This window comes from Capra hircus, chromosome 18, assembly GCF_001704415.2.
Source record: "Capra hircus breed San Clemente chromosome 18, ASM170441v1, whole genome shotgun sequence".
Classification (NCBI taxonomy): domain Eukaryota; kingdom Metazoa; phylum Chordata; class Mammalia; order Artiodactyla; family Bovidae; genus Capra; species Capra hircus.
Window position 1 is genome coordinate 24613187 of NC_030825.1, and position 9101 is coordinate 24622287.

At 58.4% G+C, this 9101-nt stretch overlaps 1 protein-coding gene across 1 annotated transcript; it reads left to right on the forward strand.

Annotated features, from left to right (window-relative positions):
- Nucleotides 206-3974, forward strand: IRX5 (iroquois homeobox 5). Its single transcript, XM_018061996.1, has 3 exons — nt 206-951; nt 2015-2420; nt 2570-3974. Exons 1-3 carry the CDS (start codon nt 703-705, stop codon nt 3364-3366), a joined length of 1452 nt encoding a protein of 483 aa, XP_017917485.1. The 5' UTR covers nt 206-702; the 3' UTR covers nt 3367-3974.

Consider the following 9101-nt stretch of genomic DNA (forward strand, 5'->3'; position numbering starts at 1 on the left):
GCCGCTCCTCCTCCCCGACTTAGCAGGGGAGGAAAGTTGGAAGAGATCGTCGCGCCTGGGATGTGATTGTCATCCTGGGGCCGGCGCTCGAGAGTCTGAGTGAGAGAGGGAGAGACCGATGAGGGGAGGGGTGGGGGAGGAATAAGAGGAGGGGGGAGAGGAGGGCCGCGGAGGAGAGGCGGGCGCTAGGGAGGGGCGAGGGGAGCGCCAGCGAGCGGGAGAGGGAGCCGGGGAGGAAGAGGGAGAGGACGAGGAGCGCCTGGCGGCCGGGTTGGCTGCGGCCGCCCAGAGGCTCCTGCCAGTCCTCCCACCGACTACACCCCGGGAAGGAGGAGCTTCAGGCGCGCACAAGGCGTCAGAATCCTCAATTTCCAACTTAGCATCTTGGCAGGACCTTTGCGAAGCCAAAAGCGGAGCCCCCCAGTGCAAAGAGCGAGGGGGGAAAAGAGAAAGCAACAAGGGAGGGGGGAGGAAACCCTGCCGGGAGGAGCGAGGCGCGCAGAGGAGCGGGCTCATCGGTCGCAGCCGGAGGCGCGCGGGAAGCCAGCGAGGAGGCGCCGCGGGCCGGAGCCCGGGAGCCGGGGCCCGAGGAGCAGCGGCCCGGGGTAGCCGGAGACCAGGTGCCCGCCCGCTCGCCCTCGCAGGGCGCCGCCCGGCTCGTTGGCGGCCGCGGCGCGGAGCGCCCCATGCCCGTGTGTGGCCATGTCCTACCCGCAGGGCTACTTGTACCAGCCGTCCGCCTCGCTGGCGCTCTACTCTTGCCCGGCGTACAGCACCAGCGTCATCTCGGGGCCCCGCACGGATGAGCTCGGCCGCTCGTCGTCGGGCTCCGCGTTCTCGCCCTACGCCGGCTCCACCGCCTTCACGGCGCCCTCGCCGGGCTACAACTCGCACCTCCAGTACGGTGCCGATCCCGCGGCGGCAGCCGCCGCCGCCTTCTCTTCGTACGTGGTAAGTGAGCGGGAGCCTGGGCGGGCGAGGGCAGCTGGGGCCGCGCGTGGCGGGCGGGGGTTGCGGGGGACACGGGCCTCGGCTTCATCGCGGACCGTCCCGCCGAGCCTCGCGGCCCCTGCGAACTTGGGCGATTGTCTCTCTCGGCTTCGCCCGGGTTTCGGGCTCAGGAGTTGCACGGAGAGGAGAGCCGCGTCTGGCTCAGATCGCTAACTTGGCGGAAGGGGTTTTGGGGGGGAGAGGTCGCTTCAAAGAGCAACATTTGGTTCAAACGTGAGCTCTAGGCCGTCCTGCACATTTTACTCTATTTCATTTTGGGGGGTTTGGCCATTTGGCGAAAAGTAGTTCAAAAGAAATAGATCCGAAATCTGAACAGAAGCGTGCTCAGTCTGTGTAAATGTGTTTGGCCTCGCCTTTAATTAGTCCTCCAAAATGTTGCAAATCCGTAATCCTATCTTCGCAATCCGATTTGGAGGTATTAAATTTCTGAAAAGTCGGGCGAGCTGCGGTGCATCCGGGATTTTTCGGCCGGGTGCACTTTCTGGAAAAGCGCCGTGGCTTCGGTTTGGGGTAACACTTTTGGAGGGGAGGGGGTGCAGGGACAAGGCTTGAATCTTCGTTTGCCTTTCTCTGTGGGGGAAAATAATTCCTTGACTTCCTTTGCTCACTACCCTTGTTTCTACTGCGCAGCCACTCGGGCGCAGAGAGCACAGTCGCCGCCGCTGCCCGGGCCTCTCTCTGGGTAGAGGGGCCTGGCCTCGGTGGCCGGATCTGCTCACGCGGGGGAGGACGTGCCCAGCCAGAGGGGGGCCTACCAGGTGCCGGGGAAGCCAGGACTGCTCCAAGAGCCTCCAAGGACTCAGGGATTGGCGGCCTCTGCTTCCTTCTAAGGAGGAAGAGGGGTTGCCCCCTGGTCTGAGCCCTCCAGCCCTACCCCAGGGGAAGCCTGAGTGCGGGCCTCGCTGCCCGAAGACCCCTGGGCGCAGAGGAAGTGTGCTTCGGTCGCCCAGGTGCCAACTGGGGACCACGGCCCACTCACGTTCTCTCTGCCCGTTCCCTGCAGGGCTCTCCCTACGACCATACACCGGGCATGGCAGGTTCCTTGGGGTACCACCCGTACGCGGCGCCCCTGGGCTCGTACCCGTACGGGGACCCCGCGTACCGGAAGAACGCCACGCGAGACGCCACCGCTACGCTCAAGGCCTGGCTCAACGAGCACCGCAAGAACCCCTACCCCACCAAGGGCGAGAAGATCATGCTGGCCATCATCACCAAGATGACCCTCACCCAGGTGTCCACCTGGTTCGCCAACGCGCGCCGGCGCCTCAAGAAGGAGAACAAGATGACGTGGACGCCACGGAACCGCAGCGAGGACGAGGAGGAGGAGGAGAACATTGATCTGGAGAAGAACGACGAGGATGAGCCCCAGAAGCCCGAGGACAAGGGCGACCCCGAGGGCCCCGAAGCAGGTTGGTGGACGCGGGAAAGGGTGTGTGGAGCCAAACAGGGGCCTGGAGAGGGGGCGCCCAAGGCCTGGAGATTGGGGACAGGGCCTTTTGCCTTTGCGGGTGGGGACCTGTGGCCTCCGTGCCTCTGACCGCCTGGGTTTCACCCGCAGGAGGAGCAGAGCAAAAGGCGGTTTCAGGCTGTGAACGGCTGCAGGGGCCGCCCACCCCTGCCGGCAAGGAGACCGAGGGCAGCCTCAGCGACTCGGATTTTAAGGAGCCGCCATCCGAGGGTCGCCTCGACGCGCTGCCCGGGCCCCCCCGCGCCGGTGGGCTCTCCCCGGCCGGGCCCGCGGCAGCGCGGCTGGCCGAGGACCCAGCCCCTCATTACCCCTCCGGCGCGCCGGCTCCGGGCCCGCACCCAGCCGCGGGAGAGCTGCCCCCCGGTCCCGGAGGGTCCTCGGTCATACACTCGCCGCCACCGCCGCCGCCGCAGGCGGTGCTCGCCAAGCCCAAACTGTGGTCTCTGGCGGAGATCGCCACATCCTCGGACAAGGTCAAGGACGGGGGCGGCGGGAGCGAGGGCTCTCCGTGCCCACCATGCCCCGGGCCCGTAGCCGGGCAAGCCCTAGGAGGCAGCCGCGCCTCGCCAGCCCCGGCGCCATCGCGCTCGCCCTCGGCGCAGTGTCCCTTCCCAGGCGGGACGGTGTTGTCCCGGCCTCTCTACTACACGGCGCCCTTCTATCCTGGCTACACGAACTATGGCTCCTTCGGACACCTTCACGGCCACCCGGGGCCCGGGCCAGGCCCCACCACGGGTCCGGGCTCGCATTTCAATGGATTAAACCAGACCGTGTTGAATCGAGCGGACGCTTTGGCTAAAGACCCGAAAATGTTGCGGAGCCAGTCCCAGCTAGACCTGTGCAAAGACTCTCCCTATGAATTGAAGAAAGGTATGTCCGACATTTAACGCGGGCTGCGTCGGTCCCGGACCTTCCTAATTTATTAAAAAAAAGAAAACATGGCCTTGGCAGTTATTTTTCCATCAACATGAGAGAAAAGCAAAACTACCCCTCCTACTAAAAAGTTTATAGTACATGGAGATGGATGATATAAAAATGTAGACATCTCCACACACCCACAGAAATGTCTTAACCGACTGAAAAAAATTTAAAAAAGGATTTGTATTAAATCTTATTCTGTATATTTAATGTAGCATTTTTGTATTTAAATTGATAATTCAATATCTTTGAAGTAAATTATGAAATTAAGACACCTGTACAGGCATTTAATGTTTTTTTTGTAATATAAATATATACATTTGTGTTTCGCCCAAAACTGTTTCATAGTTTAAAAATACAAGTTTAATTTAATTTTTTTACACCTATTGATTTTTTCTGGGTATGAGCTAAAGTATTATTACAGAAAGGAAACAGGTTATATACTCTTAGATTTGAAAAGTAAAAGAAACTGCAGCCGCCTTTGTAAAATGCAAAATATTTAATTAAAAGAGATTTTAACATAATCAGAGCCACTCATTACTTGTTAGAAGCCTCAATAAACTGTCCATCGCCCTGGACAAAAGATGCAACCTGCAACTTTTTTTCGAAGTGGGGAATGAAAGGTTCCACCGAACCCAGTTTGCCAGCGGGAAACCGTAATTAGGCTTCGAGCTCCAGGGAACCTGGCCCTGCCCGGAATGCAAATTTGGATCACTGATGCGGGCTGCTGTGGGGGGTGATTGGACCCTGGAGGAGGGACGAGAGAGACCCAAGTGTGTGCCCAGAAGGGAGAAGAGATGGCAAAGCCAGTTAGAGACACGCACCACCCGAGCTCCAACGCTTAACCTAATTACTTCCAATCAGTGTCGTGTTTTATGCAAAGCAATCAGCTGGTGAACTTTGCTAATGAGTTCGATTTTATGCCGGATTTAGCCCTTATTACTATTTCAAAGGTGCTCTGGGCTAATGCGGGCGGGAAGCAGTTGGGGGATGCCAAGGAGAAGGCTTTCCCAAGTCACTGTCGTCTCTACCTCTTCAAAACTGGGCATTGATCTCTTCGCTGGATTTCATTAAATTAGTAAATGTTCCATCCGCGACCGTGCGGGTGGTAGGCGGCCGGGTAGATTCCCCGCGCAGCCGCGGGGCTGGGGCCGCGGGACCAGCGAGGGGACGGTTCCCCCCTTTCACAGGTAGGTGTCACACTTGTCCTGAATTACAAGCCTGCACTTTGCAGAGTAGGAGATTGGCGAGAGAGGGGGCGGAAGTGGGGGAGGGAGCACCACAGGCGTTTAGGGAAGGAAGGGGAGCCCTGGATGGACCAGAAGAGTCCCCCGCCCCACCCCACGGACCCCCTTTTTGGACAAGAGGCATTCAGCAGTTAAAGGACATTTGCCTAGATAATGAGGCCGTTGTGGATTTGATCAGGCTTGTCGTCACCTTAGCACGTCTCCCATCGCTCATTCAAGAGTCTCGAGTAGCTGCAAAAGTATTTCTGAGGTTTTATTTTCTCCATTTAATCCCGCACATTTCATCTCAAAACGAAGTCAGGTCGGGTCTCAGCCCCAAACGAGGAAGAGAAACCGCCCTGCGCCCGAGGCCCGCTAGCGCTGTTGGTGCTCCAGTCTCCATTTTGCGCTGGAGATGGAGAACCGCGGACGTGTGGAATTTCGTGGGAAATTTTCACTGGTCGGGGAAGGGGAGGCTTTAGGGCAAAAACATAACGCCAGCGAGGGAAATTAATTTGCTCTATTAAACCCAAGCCTCTGAGTGTAGAGAGAATGTGTTTGCACATAACACCAGTTTAATTAGGCTAAATCAAAATGCACATATTTGCATTTCTACTCAAGACTACTTTAACCCTACTTGATTTTTTAAACACCGCCCAAACTTTCACCGGAGTTTTTACTTTTGCTACTTTTTCTTTTTCCTTTAAACCTGCAACGGGGCTCTTTTAGCTTATTCGAATTTAAACAAGTTTGAAACCAGCATTGTCCAGATGTTTTGGCGAATGGCAGTGGACTTCAGAGTTTAAATTAGTGAGAAAATTCACTCAGGGAAAATGGTTTCAAACTTGGAAGTGTGAATGATTAAATATGCATGAGACGATCGTATTTTACTTTGTCCCTTTAATTATAAATGATTTTTTAAAAACAATTGAATTCCAGAGATGACTTGCCCTACCCCCCGCGCTCCAATCCCCTCCACCCACAACCACCCCCCGCACACACAGCCCGGTTCACAATCAGCTTTTTCCCCCCTGTTGAATATGTAACCCCAGGAATCACCTTCTCTTCTAAAAAAGTCAGAAGAATAGGCCAGTCCAGTTTAAGGACGACATCAACTCTGCGGGATTTGGAAGCACTGGCCCTAAACCCTGCCCAACGATTTTAAAAAGAAAATTACAGGCCTCCTTGTGTTCCCGGGAATATGCAAATAGCGAGGCGCGGGCCTCCCGGGTCTGATTGCCGAGGCTCGGGGCTGGGAGCCGAATGCCCGCGGGGGCTGCCTGGGAACGGGAACCGCGCACCGGGGAGCCCGCGGCATTTTCCCCCAACGAGGGGCTGCGGGAAGCGCCTCCAGCTGGGCAGCGAAACCGCCAGAGGTTGGAAGGCTGATGCCCAAATTCGCTGTCCCCTGCCTGCATCCCTCCTGCCCTGGCCTCTAGAGTTTTCTTTACGTACTTTGCCCTAAGTACAAGCCCCGAATTAAGTTTAGGGTTTTCTCCTTTCCAGAGCTGGGGTTCGCTGACCAATGTTTTTTCTGGTGTGTAGAGACTTTTCAGTTTGGGGGCTGCCTGCCGGGCGGATCGAGGTATGTGCGGTTAAGACAGTCTCCCGCGTTTAATCTCAGAAGTAGTGGCTTGTCTGTAAGGTTCCAAGTCCCTCCTAGAGGCTCTGAGCCTCTGCTTGGCCACATCTTGGGCCGTGTCGAAGGCGATGCTCTTTGCAAGGGGGGGTGGGGCGGGGAGGGCAGGGGGGAAACCTTCCGGCCTGTGCCGGAGGTTTGTTCGCACACTTGAACTGGGGCGCGCAAATTACGCGATACGAAGCAGCGCCTAAAACACCTCGTTGCGGGGGTTGCGCGGCATTTGCCACCTGCGCTTGGCTGCGCTGGTTCCAGTGCCTAAACAGAGGCTAGCCTGACACTGAGGGTGACTAGGAGTCGCTGCATCTCGCAAAAGAGTTGCTGAGTCCAGCAACAGAGGCCGCGGGATCACTGAGTGGGGTCCCTGCAGTCAGCCCCCGCCACCCTTACCCAGGGAGCTCCAAACCAGAGACCCGCTGGGTTTCTTCCCCTTTCCCCCTCTGTGCGCGGCAGAATCAGCTTCTGGGATTTGGGGTGACAAGCCAACAGCCCAGTCAGTCCCCGAGGGCTCAGAGAGGTTGAGGCTGCAGAAAGGGCCCCTTTTCTTCCCCACTCCTCGGATCCGGGGACCAGTGCCCGAAGTGTTGTTCTTAGGCCTAGGTGAGGAGCCTTCATCGAGGCCTCCTGGTTGCAAACCCCTCGGGGCCCTCTCATTTCCCCTGAGATGTACGCAGCTCTTGGAACCTGGAAGATTGAGGGGCTGGGGTAAGGTGGTCGTGCGTGCGGTTTCAGAACGGGTGGTGCCAACCAGCCCACCTGTCCCGCCTCACAAGCTGCCAACCCCGGGCAGAGACACGAAATAACGCCCTTGCAAAGCGCCCAAACTGAAAGGAATGTGCCTGCGCTCCCAAGAGGGAGACACAGGCGGATGCAGTTCAGGAAGGGCGCCGCCTACTGGTCCCCGAGCGCGCTGCGGCTCGCAGAGAGAAGAAGTTAGGCGACACCCGGCCATGCCCCCTCCTCACCCCCCGCCCACCCCCGCCGCTGGGTCCTTAGCTCTGGACCCCAAGAGGGTCAAATGTAAACTCCCCCGCCATCCCACTCGCTCCGGCGTGGGACCCAGAACCTAGTTAACACTGGGGATTCGGGAAGCAGGGCCTGCGACCAAAAGAGGATTAACCCTGCAGATGCCTGCCAAGGCTGGGGCACAGTCTTTACAAACCAGCGGCAGGCAGTTGAGCAATCGGCGGGCGGCCGGAGCAGCCTGCTGGTGGGGGCCGCCGCCCGCGCAGCCCGGGCATTTCGGGTGCTCCCGCTCGGCTTTAGGGGCACGCATTCCGTTTCTGCGGGCCTTCCCATGCCCTGCCTCTGGGCCCCCGCACAGTTTTTTATTTGCGGTTTGGCATGTACTGGGGTCTACCATGCAGCCGCGGCCCCCAAAGATCATTTCTATCTTTTGGCCTGTGGGTTAGACATCTTTGCTGCTAAAACTACCCTCAAATTCTTCAAACCCGGTTTAGAGCGAATCTTTGATGAGGCCGGCGTGGCAAAGCTGGAGGTGCTCACCTGGACATGCCCTCTACCCCTCCTGAAGGTGTCCCCTGATCTCCCCTCGGGCCAGGACGTTGGAGGACAGCGGGAGGCGCGCCCTCTGTTTGGCTCTTCGCATTCCTTTGCCTCTCGGCCGCCGAATAGGAGGGAAATCGGCCGGACCTGGAACTTGCCCCCTGCTCTTCCCCCTAAACTGGCCAAAGCTGCCGGACTGTCCGTAGACCCACCCCGCGGGTCTCCCTTTTGGACCAGGCCGGAGCGGTTCTTCTTTTCGTTTTCGCTCTAAATGCGACTTGGGTCCCAGGCACCAGGTGGGGCCCAGGTTGTGGCCTAACACGATCGCCTCGGGGGCCGGGAGGCAGCTCCGGCTGTACACCCCGCCCTAGCCGGAGCCCCTCCGGGCCGTTGGGGATCTCTGGCCTCCAATCGGCCTCAAGCCCCAACCCAAGGTCCCCAAGGCCTCCCTCCGGGCCGCGCTCGTTTCCGGCGCCCGGAGGAGCCCGGCGCTCCCAGACGCCACTTTTCCCAGTGAAATTTGCTTTTATTTGCTCCGAGCAAACCCCGGGCTCTCAGTGCTCCCGCCTGATGGATGCAAATGTAAATGTGCACTTATTTAATTGGATCAGGCCCCAAGATAAAAGAGATAAACGGCTACCCGTTTGCTAACTTATTTTCCGAGGCAGCGCCGCGTGGAGGGGAAGCTAATGAAGGAGGGGCGCGTCGCCGGGCGCTCGAGCTCTCCGCGGCCGTGCGCGCTGGTCAGTCGGTTCGGTGGACCGCGGCTCCTCGTCCATCTCCCCTGCCCGCCGGGTAGGATCCGCTTGGTACCTTCTGTGCACCAGGACCGGAAAGTGAGAAGGCGCGGCTTTGGCTTCGCGCTTGCAAATACCCAACCATTCGCCACAGTGTTCTGAGGTTTGTTCCCCTCTCCTTTCATACCGAACTCCCTATACTGGAGTCCTACTGGCCAGGCCCATTCGATGGAAAAATCCTTTCCTGCTCCCCTCCCCAGGCGTCATCTTTCACCCCATGTGGCTAGGGCCGTGAAAAAGGCCAGGCGTGTCCCCCACCTCCAGCCACCAGTGTCCCGTGGAGCCGTCCTCCAGGCGCGGAGAGCCTCTTCTCTGTTCCCAGACGGCTCTCTTGTTGATCCGGGGATTTCTTTCAGGACTGGCATGGACACACCCTCTCCCCAATAAAGTATGCCCCCAATACACATAACCCTTCCATGGTTTCAAAGGGTCGCCGAACCCCGACATCCAGACTGCATGAGGGGAAAGGGCTACCTGGTTCTCCCCTCCCCTGGGCGAGAGTTCAGAACTTCAGCATCAGTACGTCTGTCTCCTTA

Excerpts from the sequence above, each read along its gene's own strand:
- IRX5 (XM_018061996.1), top strand. The coding sequence starts at position 703 with ATGTCCTACCCGCAGGGCTACTTGTACCAGCCGTCCGCCTCGCTGGCG. Across the intron at positions 952-2,014 it reads CCGCCTTCTCTTCGTACGTG|GGCTCTCCCTACGACCATAC; the intron begins GTAAGTGAGCGG and ends CGTTCCCTGCAG. Across the intron at positions 2,421-2,569 it reads CCCCGAGGGCCCCGAAGCAG|GAGGAGCAGAGCAAAAGGCG; the intron begins GTTGGTGGACGC and ends TTTCACCCGCAG.